At 48.8% G+C, this 24,007-nt stretch overlaps 1 protein-coding gene across 2 annotated transcripts in view; it reads right to left on the reverse strand.

Moving 5' to 3' along the window:
* The window catches only part of LOC116945210 (uncharacterized), an 87,501-nt gene that overhangs the window by 9,801 nt on the left and 53,693 nt on the right, over window positions 1-24,007 (reverse strand). For both annotated transcript variants that reach the window (XM_032959496.2, XM_032959495.2), the window contains exons 2-3: window positions 20,615-21,936; window positions 138-304 (exon numbers count right to left, since the gene is read on the reverse strand). In XM_032959496.2, coding sequence (XP_032815387.1) covers window positions 138-304; window positions 20,615-21,743 — 1,296 coding nt within the window. In that variant the 5' untranslated portion in view covers window positions 21,744-21,936. The remainder of the gene's footprint in view (window positions 1-137; window positions 305-20,614; window positions 21,937-24,007) is intronic.

Genomic DNA, 24,007 nt, shown 5'->3' on the forward strand with positions numbered 1-24,007 from the left:
TGGACCTCCCCGAGGTCGACTCAGCCTTAAATGAGCAAACATCGGCACGTGGGACACGAAGGGGGCCGGGCGTGGCGCTCGCCACATCGCCGTCTCGCAGAGCGCCGGCCGCCTCAATAGGTGCTCGCTTAACTCACCATGCGCCGCTGGGGCTTAATGAGTGGCCGGTTGATTCCGTTCATCTTGTTGTAGAGGCCACACGCGTTGCACAGGTAGTGGCCCGTACCATCTCGCCGCCACAGAGGGGTGGACATGGCGCCACAGTTCACGCACTCCCGCCCCTCCATGGACTCGTCCAACATGTCTGTGTGCCCAGGAAAAGGGGGAGGGAGGGGGGGTTAGTGTTTGGGGATAAGTTTCAGTTTCATTTATTTGGTATAGCCCTGTGAGCCATTCGGCTCTTGAATCGGGTGCAACCGCAACAAACCAAAAAAATAACAAGAAAACATCTTAAAGTGACTATGCGCAAACAGAAAAATCCAGGAACAAACAGCAAAAAAATGCATGCACTGTGTGTTGAACTTCTTTCGCGCCGTACGTAGCCAACCGTGCTAGTCGGAGGTGCGGCGGACGGAGAAACAAACTAAAACGCAAAAAAGCAGTTATAAAGAAATGAGATTTCAACCGAGATTATCTCAAAGTGCACAGCCTTCAGTGTCTTCTTAATATCAGAAGGAGCCTTACAGACGGCCGCAGAAAACGCATCTGAAAGCGCGCGATGCAGTGACCGTATTTGTTCGATGGCATTGTCAAAAGCCGCTGCGAGGATGACCGGTGGTTCGCGTGATGGTTTATCCCCCTTGACGGCATTCGTCGATTCATCATGCTCGTGATAAAGAGGTAAAGGCGCGGCCCTGCAACTGCTTTCTCACGCCACTGCCGGCGGAAGGGCCTCCCTGCTGCAGTGAGAACCCAAGAGAGCCCCTCTAGAAGGTAATTTGCTCTCCTCTTCCACCCTGACTAAACTTTTTGGAAGAGATGGGAGTTCCCCCCCCACCACACTTTACTCCATCACACATGGCATGCCCAGAGGGTGGTTTGCAATCAAGAAAGTTGCCCACAGTGTTGCCCCCCTTCCGCACGCGTGGGTCTTTCTCCGAGCGCTCCGGTTTCCTCCCTCGTGTGCAAACACTCGCTCATCGGCCGAAAACATCTTAACACGTGTAGGGATGCAGAGCTTGGGTAATTGTTGTCGCGCTGGGAGTCCAAACTGGCGAACCCCTCCACTGCTGTCGGTGTGTTTGTGTTGTTGTTTGTTGTTGTAACGTTCTTACCCGCGCCGCTGCTGGACCGCTGTGGTTAAAAGAGAGCTTAATAGCTCATCGGATTCCCCCAGTATAAATAAATACTCTGATTTCTAACCAAGGTTCAGTCGGCTTCCCCTTAGGCGTGTAGTTCCCAAACGTCCCACGAGAGGGCGGTGTGGGCAGGCCGAACGAGACTTCTGCACGAATGTGACACTCAAAAGCGCTATCCGTCAACAAGCTTCAAGAGTTCTACACTCCTCGGCCCATCGTGATTTGAGAATCTATACGAGCACGTATAGGGGATATCAATTGTGGCGACTGTGGCACTGAGGGTCGCGCATAAGAACTCCGCTCATCTTCTACCCTATAATCCGCGACCCTTATTATCCGCGGGGGCTGTAGGTTTCATGAATACTTATCCCATTATCCGCGCCCCATATTCTTCCTATAATCCGCGATAATCCGTGGTTCTCCGCGGTCCTTTCTGTCCTGCCTTGTGGAACGGCGTCCTATTATCCGTATTCTTTTCATGACTCAGATAGTGCGATAGCCACTACACTACTGCATAGATACACATGCACGCATAGATATACACTCATGCATATATACAGAGATGGTGGTTATTATAGATACGACTGCATCCATACATAGGTACGCAAAGACAAAGATCTCCCTATATCCTCAACAGACTGTTGGGGCAAGTGCTGTTAGCGAACACCTATGAAGGCCGGCACGGCACACGAGGGGGGTGGGTGGCCAGCACCACGCCCGGCTGCCTTTGTCTCTCCTAGTGGCGATGATCACACAATGCACCAGGTACTTATTTGAGGCTGAGTCGACCTAGAGGAGGCCCAGAACCGGTTCAGATAATCGTCACTGGCGTTGGCCGTGAGCGGGACTCAAACCCGGGTGGCCGAATTCATAGCGCAGTGCACTAACCGCTTCAACCACTGCTTCCCAAATACATAGACAAAGACAAATATCTCTCTATAACCTTTGACAGACTGTTGGGGCAAGTGCTCTTAGCGAGCACATATGAAGGCCGGATTTGAAGGCCGGAACGGTACACGAGGGGGTGGGTGGCATCCATACATAGATACACATGCATACAGACACGTGCATATAGTGCAGCACGCGTTATTAGCAACTCGTCCCGCTGTTGGAATGCGTTGCCCGCAGGAGTAAACAATAAGCCAGGCTTGCCCAATCGATTACACTGTGTAACAAAAAAAATGTGGTTCCTGGGTAGTAAGCGTTATTTCCTAATTGCTTATGCCTCAAAAGTACAGAAAATGTCAATTATTCCCCAAAACTTTGCTTTTGTGACCAGGACAATGATATTTTTTTAAATTTACCTATTTTCCAGAACATTCCAGATAGATTTAGTGCTGAGTAAACTTGGAGTAAACTTCTAGAACATTCTAGAACTTTACAGTAATATAAATAGTAGTATAAATACAGGGGCCTTAAGCCCACCATTTCAGTTTAGTTCCAGCTACCTAAGTGGATACATATCTGCATTTTTCTGAGATGGCGTCAAGAGGCTGCAAGCATCCAGCAGACGCATTTTTCTATGTCTGCCGGCAATTTATCAAGACAAGAGCGAAAAAAGTACTCTGTGGAAGTATCTGCTAAGATGTGCGAGGCCTACAAGGCATATTTCGGCATGCCTGTCGGGGATTAAGACAAACCCTGGGCACCTCATTTCACCTGCGAGCAATGGACAATTAAATTTCGATTTAAAGCTTTCGTGACTGCAGGGATTAATCTTCTTGGTTCTATCGGTAAAGTCACGTAGAATGGAAATAAAATAATAAAAATAAAACATAATAAAATAAAATTCTCACAACGTTTCGGCCACAACACAATAGCCTTCTTCAGGTGAAGGAACAGAACTGTCGGGACGACAGCGCTTCAATGAACACTGCTAAGCTTGGCAGCGTCTTTTAAGCTGGGTGGGAGGAGCAGAGCGCCTTGACAAAGGAGTTTACATATCAACAGAAGAATTTAGCATTGAAGTAGCTGTGTTAATGTGTTGGATTAACAGGGTGTTAAAGTCAGAAATTAGCATGTGACTGGGAGATTAGCATGATGTTAGTGTGAGGGATTAGCATGTAACTGGTCACGGAAGTAGCTATGTTAAAGTTAGAGTTTACATATCAAGAGGCATTTAGTATATTGACGCTAAAGAACTGCAACTATCCAACTATCATACAATAAGCCGATGTGAAAGAACTAAGTATAAACTACATCAATATAATAAATGTACTCAATATATTCTTCAATAAGTTGAGCTATTAACATAAAGTAACTGGGTATGCACTACACTATATAATGAATACCATATAGTAAACTGATAAAAAACTAAAATATAAACTACATCTATGTTATCAAAAAACTCAATATGCTCTCCAATCAGCTGAGCTACTAACAATAAGTCGTTATACATTACAATTCTATGTCGAAAAAAGTGGCGGTTTCTTTTTTTCTTTTCAACGTTAGCACCACGGAAAGCGACGAGCTTTGTTCAGACGGACGAGTCCATCTATGCTCGGAACGGACGAGTCCATCTATGTTCAGGCGGACGAGTCCATCTATGCTCGGAACGGACGAGTCCATCTATAGTAATAGGTTTTACCCTTTTAACTGGCACAAAAACTGACACCTTTATTCAAGGCATCATGTTTGCAATAACCACAACACAAGCAGTCAAAATGCAAACAAAAGAGACAACTCTGATAATAATATGCACTGTATATTGTGCCAGTTAAAAGGATAAAACCTATTACTATATCTTGTTACTGGCAAAGGAGGTCTCATAATGTAAGAGTCCATCTATGTTCAGACGGACGAGTCCATCTATGCTCAGAACGGAGGAGGGGGAAGAGAGAGAAAGAGCCACGATGGGCTGCTCTGTCCTGTGTTGCGTTACAACTATGCTATTTTATTGTTTATTTTTATTATTTTATTTACATTCTACGTGACTTTACCGAAAGAACCAATGGGCAATTGTTGCTCGGAATTTTACGTAATAAATTTTGTTTTAAAAATTTCAATTGTAAAAGTTTTTTTTATTTAAAAATGTTTTACAATTTTCAATGTTATTGAAAAATATGTCATATATGAATAATGTTGCGAGAATCTCTTACACGTTAGTCATGGGTGAAATAAATGTATTTTTGTAGGATGGTACAGAGGGGAAAAGAGAGCCATGAAGTTTGTGATCCCAAAACGTTGGCGGGAACCCACTGACCACTCAAGCAACTGCTACTTCTGCATGATGGACCCTTACAAACGTCGGACTGGTAAGAATGCACCTGCTATCACGTATCCAGACCTTCCTTCATCCATCGCCCAGGTGCCACACTGCCATGAGCTCCCCGTACCCACTCCTCCGAAGAGAGAGCAGCCGTCTTTAGAAGAGAGCAGCAAGTCAGAGAGCGAGGAAGACGTTGCGGATCCAGATGACAATTTCAGAGGTGGAGCTGAGGAGAGAAACCCATACAACCCCAACCAAAGAGACCTCAACGACTTGATCAGAGATCTTGGTCTCACCAAGTCCAATGCTGAGCTTTTGACGTCTAGGCTCAAGCACTGGAACTTGTTTGATAAAAGTGTGCAAGTTGCAGATCAGAGGAAGCATCACCAACCTTTTTGCAGCTCTGCTTCTGCCACAATGTGACCAGTCTGTTCGAGACAATCAGAATTGCCTGTAACCAGAATGAGTGGCGCCTCTTCATTGACAGCTCATCCAGGAGCCTCAAAACCGTGCTGCTCCATAATGGTAATAAGTACCCGTCTCTTCCCCTGGCTCACTCGGTGCACCTCAAGAGGATTACAACAGCATCAAGACCTTGCTGGACACCTTGAAGTATGATGAGTACAGCTGGGAGGTCATCGGAGACTTCAAAATGGTGGCATTCCTGATGGGTCTCCAAGGCGGTTTTACCAAGTTTCCCTGCTATCTTTGCCTTTGGGACAGCAGGGACACCAAGGCGCACTGCAACAGGCGGGACTGACCACAGCGGACCGAGTTCTCTGTGGGGAGGAACAACGTCAAGTGGGAGCCACTGGTGGACCCCCGGAAGGTGCTGATGCCACCACTGCACATCAAATTTGGCCTTATGAAACAATTTGTCAGAGCTGTAGATAAGGAGTCGGCAGCTTTCAAGTACCTTCAAGACTTCTTCCCTAAGCTGTCTGAGCAAAGGTCAAAGGCGGTTTCTTCGTCAGACCACAGATAAAGAAGATCCTGGAGTGCAATGAATTCCCCAAGCAGGTCACTAGTAAGGAGAAAGTAGCTTGGGACGGCTTTGTCGCAGTGGTTCCTGGCGTCCTGGGCAATCACAAGGTCAAAAACTACGTGGAGCTGGTTGACTCTGGTGAAGAACTACGGTGCAATGGGCTGTAGGATGTCCCTCAAAGTCCGTATCCTTGATGCTCATCTTGATCAATTCAAGGAGAACATGGGAGCGTACTCAGAGGAGCAAGGCGAGCGCTTCCACCAGGATATACTGGACATTGAACGCCGCTACCAAGGACAATATAACGAGAACATGATGGGAGACTACATTTGGGGGCTGATTCGTGAAAGTGATTTACAGTGTAATCTTAAATCTTGAAAAACTACTCACTTCTAAATCTTTTGTAGTCACTTTTTTATTACTTTAGTATAAATACATGTTAATTTTGATTCATGTTTTTTTTCTGACTTCATGTGAACGAAAAGACACATTCACCCATTTTCTCATAGGTAATTAGGAAATAACACTTACTACCCAGGAACAAAAATTGTGTCACATAGTATTTTCAAACACGGCCCAGGCTAGCGAACCGCCACAGCACACAAGACAACATACGCGTATTGATGGTGGAAACAAAACAAAAATAAGAATAGGCTTTACCCTCTCTGGAAATGAAGAGATGCTAATTTTTGATACTGGCAAAAAAAATTTCCCATGGACACGCATTGATGCACGATGGTGATGATGGTTATATCATGATAGTTAGATCATGATGGTGAGATGATGATGGTTAGATCATGATGGTTAGATCGCGATGGTTAGATCGTGATCGTTAGATCATGATGGCTAGATCATGATGATGGGTTTATGATGGTGCCGTTGATCGCGATGATTCAACGCGCGAGATTGGACGTCCGCGGGGGAGATGGAGCGAAGAAGTTAGAGTTCGTGTGCAAGTGCAAGGAGGATTGTGAGGTCACAAGATCGTGAGAGGTGATGGAAGTTTGTGGAGGCCTTCATACAGCAGTGAATTGACCATGGCTTATGATTATTGCAGATGATACATTGATATATATTTGATGGATGATGGTTAAGATATTATTATAAGGGTGAGTTGGTGATAATGGATGGATAGATGACGACAGATGGTGATTAGATCATTGTGATGTTGCTAATCATATCTATCCACCGTTGGATGAAAGATGGCCCCAATCAATGTCCACATCGCATGAACTCACAAGGCAACACTCCAATGGGTGTGTTCTCTCCTTTGGCTGCCAACCTGCCATCGATCATCATCTCCTCCAAGCGATGTGTTTCTGTCCAAGCCCACTTACTTTTCTTCAGTTACTACGCTATCTTTGACTTCATGAATCTTACTTGTGTTTCTCATTTAATTTGCTGCGGGAGGCAATATGCACTGATTTGAAACGCTCTTCCTTAAATTGCATTGGTTTATAAATATTTCATATGTAATTCTAGTATATATATTTTTTAAATATAACATTATGACAATGGATGGAATGATGATGAATGAATACAAGATTGGTGGACGATTTCTAGCTGATAATGATGGCACTGATACTTGGATAGATGTTGATGTTAATTGATGGACACATTATGGTTAGATGAATGATGATGATGATGATGGATAAATGTCCATCTCAATGACACTGGTCCAAATTCTACCCATGCACATCACCAGTGGCAATTCGTTAGGTGAACCTGACTTCTTGGGTCGGCATTAATTAGGTGTTGAAACATCGGCAGGAATTTATGTACCTTTGCAATTTGTACTCATATCTCTTGCTTAAACCAACGTTGGCTGATACTATTGGACCGGAGAGCCATTAGGCCAATACGTGGGGACACAGAATGGAGTTTCTGCTTCTGTTTGTTAAGCAAACGGCTGACTCAGTAACCGTGTGGTTTTAATGGGCTCACACACGCTAGCTCTCTCTTTCACGTGTCCTGCCCACGTCTTTTGCTTTTTTTGTTGTTTTAATTCTCGGGCAATTAAACTCTTGCGCTAGGAAATGTGGCCGGCCGAATGATGAACTGCGGGCAGATGTCAGCTCGCCGTCAATTACAACGGCGCCCGTCCAGGCACGAAACGCACGCACGCGAGCGATCGATCGATCGAGCGCGCCACGTGTCGCTGCAACGGGCGAAGGAGAGACAGCGACGCGCTTTAGGTTAGACTTTCGTAATGTACTCAGTCTTGGAGAGATGCACGCTTGGCATTACATTCAGAGAGAGAGAGACGAAAAGATGAACACGTGGATTAGAGACCATACGCAGGTGCAGGGTGTATCTAGAAGTACAATAAAAAAGGGGCCTTGGACAGGAGACGTCGGGGTTGACTGCCGATTGTCGAGGAGAATAACGGAGTGGCGGCTGAAGGAGAGAAAAGCACCCGAGAGGGAAATCCACCGAGGGGATGTAGCGATGAAATCAACTTCGTGTGCAGGTGCCGGGTGGATTATGACGTTGCGGGATTGTAAGAGGTGGCGGCAGTGTGGGGGAGGCACCTCGTCCAGCAGTGGATTGACCATGGCTGCTGCTGCTGCTGATGACGATGAAAAAGGGGCATTCGTCAAGCAGAACTGTTGCCGTGACAGATTGACAAAGAGGTGCATTTGAGTCCGCTGTCTTATAATTAACCAAAAATTTTAAACTGAATCACAAGCCATCACTCCCAACCTTCCTGATGACTCGTGCTCTTCAGGTTAATATCCTAACGTGAAGAGCAAACCACTCTGGCTGGAACTGGCTCACCCATCCCAATGTAGCCGTGCCACCCCGGCTAAGGCCCTCCTGGTAAGATGACAAATAGCTTGGCTGTGTTTGCACCGTGGCTGTTTATATTTGCACCTTTCTCCTCCTGCTCCCTCCTCCACCTCCGTAAAGCCACAGATCCATCGCGAATGAGACGTGTGGACTCGGTGGCATCTCGCCTGGTTGAATGATAAACTCCGCACGCATTCGCCGCAGTCACTAAACCAAACTGGGGGGTGGGTGGGGTGTTTGAATGACCGGTAAATGATTGAATTGAACGGACAAAATATTGATTGAACGGATGAAATGCCGTCTTGAATTAAGCGGCGAATAATTAAATGGCCGGTGAATGATTGTGAACGGATGAAATATGGAATGAACGGACGAAATACTGAACAGATGAATGTCGTGAGTTCGATTCGCGCCTATGGCTAACATCAGTGGCGAGTGATATTAGAAATGAGAACGGGTCCGGGGCATCCCATAGACCTCCCCTCCTCCCCCCTTTATTGTAACAGAAATAAAAGGTTTAAACAAATTAAGTGGGTGTTTTAACTGAACAGTTGTGCGCCTTATACCATCGAGGATTAAAATAAGCCACGCCTCCGATGAGAACGGTTGGCTACGTACGGTGCGAAAGAAGTTGCAAACAATAAAACAATACCTGCAGTTATAGCTCTAACATCGCCACTATAACAGCGGCCTTAGATGAGCACCTGGTGCGACGTACAGAAACGATCAGTACTGGGGAGTCAAAGGCGGTTGGGTGCGGTGCTGCTGACTGCATCGGCCCCATCGTGCATTAACAGGTGCTCGCTAACACCACTTGCACTGACAGTGCGTTGGAGTTGCAATGGATGGGGCGTGTGCGTTTGGATGTGTGGGGGTTTTCTTTGTTAACAAAGCTGTGCTGAGCACCGAATATCCAAAAACGTCAAGCGGCTCGCAACGAACAGCCCTATCAAAGCCGCTGTAGATAAAGGGTTTTCATTTGCCTTGAATTGAGCAAGGTTATTAAGGGCTTTGGGGCTCGTGAGAGTAGTCCGCGTGCTTTGCTCCTTTGGGTTTCATCCCACTTATGGAGTTTTCCACTCAGGATGTGGATATGAGTGTGAGCGTTTCCCCTCCACCCACCACTTTGAGTGGTGGCGCAGCGGTTAGCGCGCTGCGCGACGATTCCGACGACCCGAGTTCCGCTTTCGATTCCCGCTCACGGCCAACACCAGTGACGAATATCTGAGCCGGTCCCTGGTCACCCGTAGGTCGACTCAGCCTCAAATGAGTACGTGGTGCGGTGGGTGTTCAAATTGCCACTGGGGAGACGAAGGCTGTCAGGCGTGGTGCTGGCCACCCACCCCCTCGTGTGCCGTGCTTACTTTCATAGGTGCTCGCTCACAGCACTTGCCCCAGTCTATACGGAGGATCTTTGTCTTTATCCCCCCTTGTATGGTACCTCCTTCCCCCTGTGCTGTGGCCGAGAATAGCCATTGTCGAGTGTAAAAGCATCGTGACTAATGTAAATTCTAACGCTGTTCTTAGTCGGGATGGAAATCGTTGTTTTTTTATGAACGTCATCGTTATCATCGGCCATGATCAATCCACTGCTGGATTAAGACGTCCCCCGAGCCGCAGACCACCTCCCGCGATCCTTTGATGATGTAACAATCCAAGTGAGCCCCCCAGCACGTGAACTGATTTCATCGCTTCTTGTAACCACTACGGGTTCTGCCCATGCCCACTCACTTGTCTTAGCGCGGTGGCGAGATGTTATCTCGCTCGCCTGGTATACAGGAGGTTATGGTATTTTTGGTTCTTTCGGTAAAGTCACGTTCATAGAAAATAAAAATATATAATATAAAATTTTAAAAATAATACATTGAAAATAATAAAAGCAAAAAACCCACGACGTTTCGATCATAACACAAGCAGTCTTTATCAGGCGCCTGATGTTGCTTTTATTATTTTAAATTTCTTATTTTTATTTTATTATTTTTATTTTCTATCTCGGAGGTCATGGGTTCGATCCCGACCCTGACGCCTGATTTGAGTTTGCGTCTCTCTCCCCCTGTGGTCGCGTGGATTTTTCCTCGGGTCCTCCGGTTTTTTTTCCCCCCTCCGCATTTCAGAATCGACGTCCACGCGTCTGGAGCAGGGGCCGGCAAACTGCGGCTCAAGAGCCACGTGACGCCGACTCGTCATCACCACCGCAGTGCATTGTGGCTCTTGAAATATTGAGTTTTTTCGATCGAATTCCAATAAAATGGCTTATTCTTCTAACTTTTTTGTTCCGACCCCCTGGTTTAGAGCATTTTGGCTGCTATAAATTCCCACGTGATAAGCCACTTTCGTAGAGCTATCATTTGTGGCCAGGTCGCTACTGAAAACGAGCTTCGTTTCGCTCAGTGGGGCCTTACCCCTGGTAAAGTAAACGGACTGAAACGTTGCACAGTTTGGACCAAGTCATCATCAGCCCGCGTGCGCTCTCTAAATACCAAAGTGTTCCTTCGTGCGTGCCTCGGCCACTCTGCTGCACTGCGTTACTGCACGCGCGTGGGGGTCCCGAAGCGCCGCATTTGGGGAAAAAAAATCGGCAGTCAGCGTTGTCGATTTTTTTTTTGCGACGTCGCCTCGAAGTCTGTGGGGGTTGAGCAAAAAATTGTTTGAAGCCTGAGTGAGGAGTGAGACGACGAAGTCATTGAAAAGCGCCGACGAGACCGCCCGCACCTTATGTCAGCCATACTTCACCCCGCTCGTCAATGCGAATTTATTCAGGGGTGGGAGGGGTGCGGTGGATCAATTCAGATATCACGCCACTCGGTATTTCGCCACGACTGGGAATCGGACTCAAGAACCACAGGGGGTTCATCGCCCACAGCTCCGATGAGCACGGTTGGCTACGTACGGTGCGAAAGAAGTTCAACATAGAGTACATACGTTAGTGTAGCGAGATTACCGGGTGCACCACCGCTCCACAACCCGAGTTAATGTACAATAGTTAGTCGTACTACATGTGTGTTGCCAGTGTTGCATCAAGCACAATTAATACACAAATTGAACACATTCGTCAATAACACCCTGGCTTTAAAAGAAAAACATCTATTATAGAAGTGACGTTACGGGAAATTGGCCCTTCTTAATGGCACATGAATGGACATCATTTACGCGCCACGAAGAAGGGCCGTTTCCAGTACCGGATTATAAGACGCACCCCCAAATGTATCTTTTCAATACAGGGTCAGGCGGCGTGAAATGCGTCTCTTAATGGGGATATTACGGTAATGATGCGCGTGATTGTGTTTATATGTATATGCCTATGGGGAGCGGAAGTATAGCGGTTAGCGCGCTATGCTACGAATCCGGCGTCCTGCGTTCGATTCCCACTCACGGCCATCACCACTGACGATTATCTGAATCGGTCCTGGGCCTGCCCTAGGTCGACTCAGCCTCAAATGAGTACCTGGTGCGGTGCGTAAAAACATTGCCACTAGGGTGACAAAGGCGGCCGGGCGTGGTGCTGGCCACCTACCCCCTCGTGTGCCGTTCTGGCCTTCATAGGTGCTCGCTAACAGCACTTGCCCCTACAGCCTGTTAAGGCTATACGGGGGATCTTTGTATTTACCAAGGAGGGAGCGGTAGTGCAGCGTTCTGCGCGCTACGCTACCAACCCGGCGTGTCCAGTTCGATTCGCGCTCACGGTCAACACCAGTGACGATTATCTGTACCGGTCCTGGGCCAGCCCTAGGTCGACTCAGCCTCAAGTGAGCCCCTGGTGTGTGATGTGGCAACATTACCAGGCGTGGTGGTGCTGGCAGCTCCACCCCCTCGTGCGCCGTGCCGGCCTTCATTAGGTGCCACTCGCAAACAGCACTTGCCCCTTGCAGGCTGTTAAGCCTATAGGGGGGATCTTTGTCTTTGTGTATATGCGTTAGAAAAGGACCCCCCCCCCCTTTCAATCATCTACCGGGACGAGGCCGGTGACATACAAGACCTAATGCGTGTTTGCCAACTTTTGTTCCACACTGCGGCTGCTACTGAGCGGAGTTTAGACAAACACGCGCGGTCCGAGCAGCGAGGAAATCCGCGGAAGTTCCCAGCGCGACTTGGTGCGTTCTATTGATATGCGCTCTATGTATATATATATGCATGTAACGTAAGCGAGGTGAGTGTGCAAAGTTGTAAAGGAGGGAAACCCCGTAAGGTGCAAAGGGCTAGGCCCGCCCACAGACACCCCCTTATCCCCACCACGGCCCGCTTTGAAGAAGGACCACAACCCGAAACGTTGCCTCATAATATATACATTTGTGAGGGGGGCAGTTTTTTTTTGCTGACTAATGAGTTGTGTGTGGGGCTTGTTTTTGTTGTTGTTGTGATGTGTGCCCTGCCGATGCAGTTTCACAGACACGTCTGAATTCGTACAGTTTAAACAGTGGTCACTGCGGCACAGGAGTCGGAGAGGGATGAACAAACATTCATAGTTTAGCGCATTGGTTGTTTTTTCAAGAGGAATTAAAAAAAACATCCGAGGAAGCGTAGTCCTCCCGTTACACCAAAAACACCGACCTTGCTCGGCCCTCCACCCAGAGCCGTCCCTAGGGTACGGCGAATCGGGGCGACCGCCCCGAGCCCCGCACGTTGGGGGTCGGGGGGGGCGGGGAGGCCCGCTTCGACGTCACGGTATCCGATGTAACGCTTCTGCTTTAGTAGCATGGCGTTGGGGAGACCCACACGGAGTGACTCGCCCTGGGCCTCGCACCCATCCTCCACTATGGACTGACTCGCCGCCTTCACGAACCTCGTGTGAGGTTCCGGACACCAATTGGGACGACTCGGCTGTCAAGCGAAGCTACTGGGGAGTTTTGTTGCCGGCATTCCTAAACGAACCACCCCGCCACCCCCCCCCCCTCCTCATCACCACTGCTCCGGCACGACTGTGCTCCGTCAAGAAAGACGACATTATTATCATCGATTTAAAGCTTTCGTGACTGCAGGGATTCATCTTCTTGGTTCTTTCGGTAAAGTCACCACGTAGAATGGAAATAAGATAATAAAAATAAAACTTTTTTATTTTATTATGTTTTATTTTTATTATTTTATTTCCATTCTACGTGGCTTATATAAAGAACCAAGAAGATTATTATTATCATCATCAACCGAATCGGGAGCAGCAGCAGCAACGGCCGCTCGCTGCTGTGCGCGTCTCTTCCACGAGTGTGATGCATTGAAGAGGGGAACCCACGGCGCAGCGAGTGAACCGCACAACCTCCCGATTAAAACGGTTGGCTAGGTACGGTGCGAAAGAAACACCACGTACATACGAACCGCGTCGCAGTGACCGCCTGCTTTGTTCTACGGGACCAGATCTCCGGCGGACTGCACAGCGTTAGTCACACTACTCCCGAAGCTGTCATAAACGAAAAACTATATATTTTTTATTTTGGCAGGTAAGGCCCACTGAGCTGTATAGCTCTTTTTTTTTAGAAGCGATCTGGCCACAGATGATAGCTCAACGAAGTGGCTTACCGTGTGGAACTTTATAGCAACCAACGACTCTAAACGCATGGAATGTCCTGTAGGACTCAGAGAAAAATCCACGCGACCATGGGGACAAGAGACACGCAAACTCCAAATGTACGTCAGGGTCGGGATCGAACCCACGACCTCCCGTATACCAGGCGAGGTTGTTAACATATCGATACCGTGGCGCCCAAGCTACGGTATCGTACTACTGAAGCTATCATCGCATGGCTCACAATCCCAAACCTGGACGTTGTAGTTCACACAAACTTTGCCTCGCGCTAGAAGAGGCAAAACTGAAGCGACTGGCTGGCTGTCGCAGGGGAGACAGAGAAAAGATGGAGAATGCTCCATAGACACGCGCAGATCGTAAAGTTAAACATTCTACGTCGTGTTAAACATTTGTTTAAAGTTTGTTTAACATTGACTGTCGTCCTCCCCACCACCACCCACTCTTAAACAAGCCATAATGATGCTGGGTTGGCAGCGAGTGTAAGTCTTGAGTGCGTTTTACTCTCCCGAGCGTCTTATAATCCGGACAATACGGATCATTATTGCAATGTAACTTATTTAACACCAACACTGGAGTCACAATGATACATGTGTGCGAGTGAATACCCTTTTTTTAAGCGATGAAAAAATAAGTCGGCTATCTGGTTGTACACTTGAAACGTATACGCACGTCAAACATCGTGTTTATGGCTACTAACACGCTGGTAATATAACTTAATTGCAAGAATATAGTTGGTCTACGACTCGTTAAAACTTTTATCCAAACAAGTTTACAGGCTGCGCGGTGTGCAGACCACTGCACGTGGTTTCCTAGGATGCACTGTATCGGCAACATTTGATTATTTTGCTTTAAATTACAAATGAGTTTATGCGTAGTACATTTTATATTTTTTTTTGTGGAGAGCAACAACATTGTGGATTCTTCTCTCCAACACAACCGGTGTGCTGTACTAGTAACGAATTGGCACGTTCTGTTTACGTGACGAACCTTACTCATTGGCTGTGTCGGGTGGTGGCGGGTTTAACGACACATTTATATTTACGCGATCTAACCAAAATAAAACCCTACATTATGGATGATATTGGTCGCGAAAGCCTACGTATCAATATATTATGTACAAATATTAATTATTTTAAAACTTTACCCAGGGTGTATGGTACAGTCTCCAAATTCTTACGAGACCTCTCTGGCCCCTCGATGTACCAACAAGGGCAACTTCCAGAAACGTCTCCGAGGGCAGTACTATTGACGAATGTATTGAGTTTTGGTGGTTGTTGTTGTTGTTGTTATTTGTGCGTGCTGTGTGCATCACTTCCAACGCAGCAACACTAAAACAAAATAACTTACACGGTTGTTTAAAGGGTGTACACTTCCAGAATAGATTTCTGTCGATAACACTTGAGCATGTGTGCTGTATATATGTGTGTATATATATGGGGAGCGATAGTGTAGCGGTTAGCGCGCTGCACTATGAACCCAGCGACACGGGTTCGATTCCCGCTCACGGCCAACACCAGTGACGATTATCTGAACCGGTCCTGGGCCTCCCCTAGGTCGACTCAGCCTCAAATTAGTACCTGGTGCGGTGTGTAAACATTGCCACTAGGAAGACAAAAATGCGGTCAGGCGTGGCGCTGGCCACCCACCCCCTCGGCCTTCATAGGTGCTCGCTAATGGGGGGTCTTTGTATGTATAAGTGTGTATATGTGTGTATATATATTCGCGTGGTTGCCACACTTGGGGTGAAGCCGCGAAGAAGTTGATGTTACAAATAAACAGGCGCGGAGATGAAGGGTCATCATTATAGCTCGGACGATATCTCTCGCTCGACGCTCAAACTATGGCAAGAAGCCAGGAGACAATGGTGTCTGCTTTGCTGTTGTTTACACGGTAACAATAGGCGGACTTTTCATGGTTGATTCCTCCACCCCCACCACCACAAAGACACTCACTTGCGCGCTCAAAGATTGCGCCGTCTGGAACGCTCTTCCTTCCGATGTTAGGAAGCCACTGACATACGCTTTTTAAAATCTAGATTGATAACTATAATTTCTTTAGAAATGCTTTTTGTATCTAGTTTGTTGTCCTACGAGAAGCACGGTTGGCTACGTACGGTGCGAAAGGGGTTCAACATTTGTAGGAGTCGGTCTATCAGACACTGTTTGGTCACCGAAGTTGTTTTGCCATTTGATACTCGTTTTACATTCGCAACAAAAGCACTTGGCCACACCGTTCCCACTGTAATGTGCAGGAAGGCAATTGTAAAAATTGCGTGGTACCATTGGTTTTCGCTGTGAATCTTAACAAGGAATTGATCGGTGGATAATTATTACATCGAAGGATCTGGGGACCCCTTCATCGGCACAGTAAATGCTCCTGTAGTCCAACTTGAATCGCCTCTTCCGTCGTCACGTGGAGATTGCACATTTTGTCGCATCCTCGTCAGCAAGGCGGACTCTCCTGAAACCAATCCATGCTGATGTTTGTTACCAGATTGTATCGGATACCGAATTCTCCAGATTATAGGAGGCAGTGTCAGCGCCCGTATATAAAAAAAAGCAATAATAGTAGGGGGTGCGTTTTATAATCCGATAGGTATACGTGTGTGACCTGAGATTTGTATAACTTTATTGACACTTGGCGCAAGTTTGCGGCGATTTTTATCTTATTAAAAGTGTCTTATAATCCGAAGAATACGGAAAATATCTCCGCCCATTTCGAGTTACATTTCCAAATGGAAGTTTATTTCCAAACGGAAGTTTATATTTGTGCGTGTATCTACACTACAGTACCGTTAAGTACAACTTATTGCGTGTGGCATTAATAGCATTTGTTAACGCGGGTTGAGCGGTGGCGCAACGGTTAGCGCGCTGCGCTCTTAAACCCTGCGACCCGAGTTTGATTCCGGGCCACGGCTGACATCGCTGGGCGAGTGAATAACTGAACCGGACTGAACCCGTACTGCCACCAAAATCTCCTCCTACCACCCTCCCACGTATCATTTCATTACTACTTTACACACCTCTCCGCCACTGACCAGCGTGGTGAAGTATGGACAAATAACCTCGAAGACCCGACCCAGCCACAAAGCGCAAGCAGCGACAGGTCACGACAATGCTTCACTCTGCGCTACCAAATAAGAGAATGTGAACACGATGTTGCACGTACGTGATGGGTGCACGTGATGGGTGTACGTGATATGTACACAATTACTGTACATGATGTGTTCTTTGAAGAAGGGCCATTGGTCGAAACGTTGCCTAAATGTCCCGTCGTAACCAGTGTTATTGAGGTTTTTTTTTTCCCCCCCCACTGGATGTCGGGTGGTGAATCGGTCGTGTAGCCTTAACAGACTGTTGGGGCAAGTGCTGTTAGCGAGTAGCACCTATGAAGGCCGGCACGGCACACAAGGGGGTCCGGTGGTCAACACCACGCCCGGCCGCCTTTGTTCTCCCTAGTGGCCTAGTTTACACATCGAACCAGGTACTCATTTTGAGGCTGAGTCGACCTAGGGGAGGCCCGAGACCGGTTCAGAAAATCGTCACTGGTTTTGGCCGTGAGCACCCGGGTCGCCAGGTTCGAAGCGCAGCGTAGCACTAACCGTTACACTACCGCTCCCCACAATACACACATACATACACACAAATACATATACACACAAATACATACATATACACGCATATATATACACAAGCACACGCACGGGCTTACACACATCTTTGGACATATAAGCACACACACGCAATCACACACGCACACACAGGTAACATAAACACATGTTTGCAGACACAACACACACAAACGCAAACACAGTACACACACGCGCGCACACACACACGCGCACACCCCCACACACACGCGAGCACACACACACACGCGCGCGCACACCCCCACACGCGCGCACACCCCCACACACACACGCGAGCACAATCACACATACGCGCGAGCACACTCCCACCCACACACGCGCGCACACCCCCCCCCCCCACACACACACACGCGAGAACAATCACACACACACACAGGCGCGCGCACACCCCCACACGCACACACGCGAGAACAATCACACACACACACGCGATTACACCCACACACACACACGCGATTACACACACACACACGCGACCACAATCACACACACGCGAGATCACAATCACACACACGCGCACACACGCACGCGAGCACACAAACGTTCAAACACATATACGTACGTACGCGAACACTGACACACGTGCGCGCACGTACGCACACACACATGGGCACATACACACACATACGCATATCCAGACACACACATGGGCATATACACATGGGCGCACACACATGGGCGCAGCACACATACGCATGTGCACACACATACACGGGCACACACACACACGCATGTGCACACACACGCATGTGCACACATACACTCTTACACACGCACACATGGGCACACACACATGGGCACACACACACACACACATGGGCACACACACACACACACATGGGCACACACACACACACATGGGCACACACACACACGGGCGCGCACACACACCATGGACACACACACACACACATGGGCACACATACACACATGGACACACACACACAAAGATCCACACACACACACACTGGCGCACGCACATACACTCTCACACACGCACACATGCACGCGCCCGCAAATATCGAAGATCCCCCCCCCGTATTGCCTTCTATACACTGTCGTGGCACGTGTTGGCGAGCGCCTATTAAGGCCTGCGCAAGGCACATGCGAGCAACCACACAATTCCAACGTACGCATCCAGCACAGCAAAGTAACAGACACCAACATCGCCTTTAACAGACTGTAGCGGCAAGTGCTGTTTGTGAGCATCTCTGTGGCACATGCAACAAAGACAAAGATTCCCCACATACAGTTTTTAACAGACCGTTGGGACAAGCGTCGTTAGCGAGGATCTATCAAGGCCGGCAATGGTACACGAGTGTGTGGATGGCCAACACCACGCCCGGCCGCTTTTGTCTCTCCAGTGCTGATCTTTTTTACACACCGCATCAGGTGCTCGTTTAAGGTTGAGTCGATCTAGGGGAGGCCCGTAAACCGGTTCACATATTCTCCACCATTACTGGTGGTGAGCGGTCAACAAACTCTGGTCGCTGGGTTCGAAGCGCAGTGCGCTGACCACTGCAGCCACCGATCCGCACGAAATACGTACGCACACAAAATAAAGACAAAGATCCCCCGTGTAGCCTTAACAGACGAGAGGAGCAAGTGCCGTTAGCACACACACAACAGCCGACATTGTGTGTGCTGATATTCACGCACCAAAGCACGTGCAAAAGAAGTTCAAGGTGCATACGTGGCATGCGGTAAATGTCGCGGTAACGGAATTACACAAAATTGGGCACTGCTATCATTTGGGGGTTAGTAGTTTCCTGTTGTGCTTCCACAGCGGGTGGGGTGCGTGCCTAAATATGCCTTGCAGTGGTCTTGTAATTCCGTTACCGAGGAATCGTGTGTGTATATATGTAAATACCAGCTCTCTATTAACGTTAGCTTCGAAAACTATTTCGAAAAAATAAGAGTGATTTCATTTAGCGCTCTTCCAATCCTCCGCATACAGAACGTTATTTGGTCTCGGTAAAAAAAAAGTACGGTATTCTTAGGATTATAAGACGCTCGGGAATGTAAGACGCACCCCAAACTTGGGTCCGGTGTCCATAAAGTTACACAAATCCGGTCCCTCTCACACACACGCACCGGATTATAAGACGCACTCCCAATTTTTAATGAAAATTGTATCGCATGAGCGACCTGAGCGGTCTCATGAGACAAATGATGTTGTATGGATGTTGAACTTATTCCGCACCGTACGTAGCCAACCGCGTTAATCGGAGATGCGCGGGAACGAAAACAAACTATACACAACATTCTGTTTACAAGAAATTCGTTTTCAAGCTACATTTAAAAGTGCATAGCTCCAGTGGCTTCCTAATATCGGAAGAGCCTTCCAGACGGCCGCAGGAGCAGCATTGGAAAGCGCGCGATGCGCCGACCGTCTTTGTTCGATGGGCAGCCAGAATCCGCTGCGAGGATGACCGGAGTTCGCTTGGTGGTTTATGCTCCCTGACGAGATCAGCGTTGGCAGTCGTGCACATGCACACTTAACAAAGAACACATCCGTCAACAACACTGTGGCCTTAAAAGGGAAATACATATATAATAGGCGACGTTTCGGGCAATGGCCCTTCATAGCACATCACAGGGCAATTCCCTGACACGTCGCCAGCGTCACTCATCGTACAGTAGGTGCAACACTCACTCACTCATCGCGATCGATCAGCCAGCAACGCTTAAGATTCTCATCGCAATTTTTTTGACCTAGGTCACATAGGTCATCAGTCGTACATAACTCATAATCGATAGCGTAAGTCCCTGGCGTCTTCCAGTCAAAATTAATCCTAACGTGCGTTCTGTACGACCAAAACTACTTTGAGATAATAATTATTATAATGACGATAACCCTTTCGCGCCATAACACGGCAATCCGTTGCAAGGGCGAGTGTCCGAAACATCGCCTATCATCTAATTTTCCTTTTAAGATGGCACAATGTTGTTATTGACGAATGCGCTGAGTTGTGTTGTTAGTGGTGCTTGTGCACCACTGCCAACACAGCAGCAAATCATTCGTTATTGTTGTAAGCGCTGTGACTGACACAGGGACTCCCTGCACTTTCTCACGACGATGTGAGACGTTGTGCAATGTGCGACGATGATGTGCGACGTTGCGCGATGGGTGACGACGTTGTTGTGTGCATCGCCCCGCGGTACTCACCCATGGGGCCCGGTCGCCGGCCGCCCATTCCATGGTGGAGGTTGTGGAGGATGGGGCTGTCAAAAGCGCTGGGGGGCCATCCCACATCCGCCCCCACGTAAGGGTACGCGCTCGCGTACCCCCCGTTCAGGGAGCGGCCCCCCAGCTGCGCCGAGTACTGATCTCCCCGCGCGTGCAGGGCGTTGAGGCCGTAGGCGCCCTGCTCCAAGCGAGACGGACCGCCCCCGGAGCCCGACATCTGCCCGGGGCCCCCGATGGAGCCTCCGCCGCCTCCGCCGCCGAGGGAGGAGGCGACCGAGCCGGCGATGGAGCAGGGAGGACTGGGCGCGAAACTCATGGTGAAGCGCGGCGACATCGACGAGTGAGCCGAGCTGGCCGACGTCACGGAGCCGTACTGTCCCGCCTGGATGTCCCCCGCCTGGGACGCCCACATGTTCTGCTGGGCGGCCGCGGCGGCGGCGGCCGCGGCGGCGGCGGCCGCGGCGCTTTGCAGGTACGCGGCGGGGATGCCCGGGGGCAAGGCCGGGGGCATGCACCCGGGCACGCGGCCGCTCGGCACGTAGACGGGCGAGGGGGAGCCGGGCAGGAAGGCCGCGTCCCCGTGCGAGTAGGCGGGCGGCGCGGACTGCGCCACGCCCGGCGCCTGCAGGCCGAGCCCCGGGTAGACGGACGCGGGCGGAGCCGACGGATCCTGCCCGCCGGTGGCCGAGAAGAGGTAGCCGCCGGCGGAGCGGTCGAACAAGTAGGGGTCGTGCCCTCCTCCTACGCCGCCGCCGCCGATCTGGGAGGAGGCCCCCATGTGCGAGTGGCCGGGCGCCACTGCGGCGGGGATCCAGGAGTGGGCGGCGTGGTGGGCATAGCGCTCCTTCATCGTCATCGCGGGGCTGCCCGGGCCTTCCACGTCGCCGCCTGGCCCTCCCGGGCCGGACGAGCTCGGCGAAGGGGACGAGGGGATGACGTCCCGGGAAGGGCCCATCCCGCCAAGGCCACCCCCGCCGCCGATGAGCTTGTCGCCGTACTTGATGGTCGAAGCCACGGAGAAGGCGGAGAAGGTCGGGGGGCTGCTGCCCGGGTAGGGGATGGAGTAGGGAGAGGTCTCTGGCTTCACTCGGCTTCCGTTGTGCGTCATTCCACTTGCGTGATGATGGTGATGATGGCGACGATGGTGATGATTATTCGGATTGCTTCCACGCAGCGTGCAAAGTACGTGGCTGGTGATTAATATGGAAGCGTTAACATTACCGCAATTTGAATAGAAAAAAATATATATATATACAGAGCAACTTGCGTTTAGCGTATCTTGAGAATCACAGATCTTCCATCTGTCGGAGAAAGAATACAACAAATATATAATTATTGCGAGTGGTTGTGTCTGCACGTACAGCACGTGTCATGATCATCAGCATCAGTCATGGTCAATCCACTGCTGGATAAAGGCCTCCCGAAGCTGCCACCACGTCAAACAACCATATCGACGCAAGATCTTGCCGTTCAGAACGTGACCGTGCGCAGTTGTTTGTGAATTGTTTCTGTTCGCGCTTTCTTTGCTGTAGCAGCCACGTTTCTGTCGCCAGGTCCCCGTCAAAAATTTGAACATTTATTGCTGCAATGGGTTTTTTTTTTTACCTGCGCCAAACTAAAAACCTAAACCTCGCTCGACCCTACCATGTAACAATCATCTACCCAGCAGACACACCTCCGATTAGCACGGTTGGCCACGTACGTACGGTGCGGAAGATGTTCTACAATATCCACAGCTCAAGAGCTTATCACTCTGATACCATTCGTCAATAACACTGTGGCCTTAAAAGTTACATATGTGTAAAACAGGCGACGTTTCAAATAATGGCCTATCTACTCAGCACATGCACAATGTTCTATGAACGACGGTGGGCCAAATACGCACTTTGGAGAAGTGCATTTTCCCAAAACGGCGTATTTTAAACTTTTTTTCTCTTCTCAGGCATCAGTGATGTTGACGAATGTGTCGATTTATTTTTGTACTCCATATTGAATGTTTGTTTGCCATGTCAGGACGTGTATTATTCGAAAACCCCAAAGTTGTACAAGCATGAGCAACGTACAGACAATCGGGGTCGAGAATGTTTTTTTTGTTCTCTCCAAGATGCATGCTTCGTTTCGAGACAGCATGAACTTGCCCGGAGAACGGACATTAACGTTTAAACATTCTTATTTTTCTTCTTCTTCTTTCGTACGACGGCTGCTGGTGCAGATGCAGAGCAACGACTACGATTTCACATTCGGTGGTGAAACCAGACAACCGCGTCAGGAGCAAGCGGAGTGGCGCATCATCATCGTCAGCATCATCGCTGCGATGTCTCCTTCGTATTTGTGTTGTACGGTCTGTTCTGAGTGACTGACTGAACATTCAACACATTGGTCAATAACACTGTAACCTGAAAGTAAAAACATATATACCGCAATTTGCGACGTTTCGGGCAACGGCCCTTCTTCAGAGCTCATCGAGAGGTCAGAGATACCGAGTGTTGGAACCTGCACTTCACAATCCATGTGTGTGTGCGCGTGGCCAAATTCATATAACTTCATTGACACCTGCCACAGGTTTGGAGTGCGTCTTACTTCCTGGCACGTCTCTCTCGATACATGGAACGCGCTGATAATACTCTGCAGTACGTGTGGATGATTCCCCCAATAACTATCTTAAATAATCATTGGGAGTGCGTCTTATAATCAGATGCGTGCGTGTGTGCGTACGTCCAGATTTGTACCTGGTGCGATGTATAAACATCGTCACTGTGGATACAAAGGCGGCCGGGCGTGGTGCTGGCAAACCCCTTCCCCTTCGTGTGCCGTGTCGGCCTTCATAGGTGCTACTCGCTAACAGCACTTGCCCCAACAGTCCGTTACAGGCTACACGGGGGATCTTTGTCATTGTCGCGCTCGCGCGTGCCCTCCGGCACCTTGATAAGATCCATAGTAAAACAATATATACACGAATAAATACAGTGCCTGCTAATGTACGGCCAGAGACATCGTTAAATGTGCAATATATGTGTTGTAAAAACGAAATATTCAACTCGCAATCGACGAACCTTATGGGTACCATTTACGTACGGTTATTTTCCCAGTGAGAGTATATAGTGGGTGTATATATACACAATACTGTATATTTAATGTAGTATATATAATATAGTGTGTGTATATATATAGTGTGTGTCTAGTGTATACCGCGCACTGCGCGCTACAGACCCGGCGAATTGAGTGTTAGCGATTCCCGCTCCCGGCAAACATCAGTGGCGAATAACTCTAAAACTATCTTGGAGCTACCCATGGATCGACTCGGCCTTAAATAATGCGAAAACACCAAAACTGGGGAGACAAATAGGGCCGGGCCCACGTAATTCTAACATA

This window comes from Petromyzon marinus, chromosome 23, assembly GCF_048934315.1.
Source record: "Petromyzon marinus isolate PM22_M1 ecotype Great Lakes invasive population chromosome 23, UKy_Petmar_22M1.pri1.0, whole genome shotgun sequence".
NCBI classification, from domain to species: Eukaryota; Metazoa; Chordata; class Hyperoartia; order Petromyzontiformes; family Petromyzontidae; genus Petromyzon; species Petromyzon marinus.